The 228-nt window shown below is 50.4% G+C and overlaps 1 protein-coding gene across 1 annotated transcript in view; it reads left to right on the forward strand.

The window, feature by feature from the left end:
• The window catches only part of ADAMTS13 (ADAM metallopeptidase with thrombospondin type 1 motif, 13), a 20,111-nt gene that overhangs the window by 4,630 nt on the left and 15,253 nt on the right, over positions 1-228 (forward strand). The window contains exon 9 of the mRNA XM_010292071.1: positions 166-228. This exon is cut by the window's right edge and continues 90 nt beyond it. Within this exon, the coding sequence (XP_010290373.1) occupies positions 166-228 (63 nt within the window). The remainder of the gene's footprint in view (positions 1-165) is intronic.

Here is a 228-nt window from a genome sequence, read left to right on the forward strand (position 1 = left end):
CATGCTCTGTGACCATTAGAAGCTGCAAAGAGGAGAGAAAAGCTTTGTGACAACAGTCAAAGGAAAGGCTGCAGAGGGAGCTCAGCCCTTGCTTAGAGAAAATAGGCTCAGAGGGAACTCAACCTCTGTGTTTCTTCTCAAGGCACTGTGCTGCTTCTGTTACAGTCTTGGAATCCCCCACGATGGTGAGGGGAATCGGTGCAGCAGCAGCGGTTACATCATGGGTTC

The sequence above is a fragment of the Phaethon lepturus genome, unplaced genomic scaffold, assembly GCF_000687285.1.
Source record: "Phaethon lepturus isolate BGI_N335 unplaced genomic scaffold, ASM68728v1 scaffold8, whole genome shotgun sequence".
In the NCBI taxonomy this organism is placed as follows: domain Eukaryota; kingdom Metazoa; phylum Chordata; class Aves; order Phaethontiformes; family Phaethontidae; genus Phaethon; species Phaethon lepturus.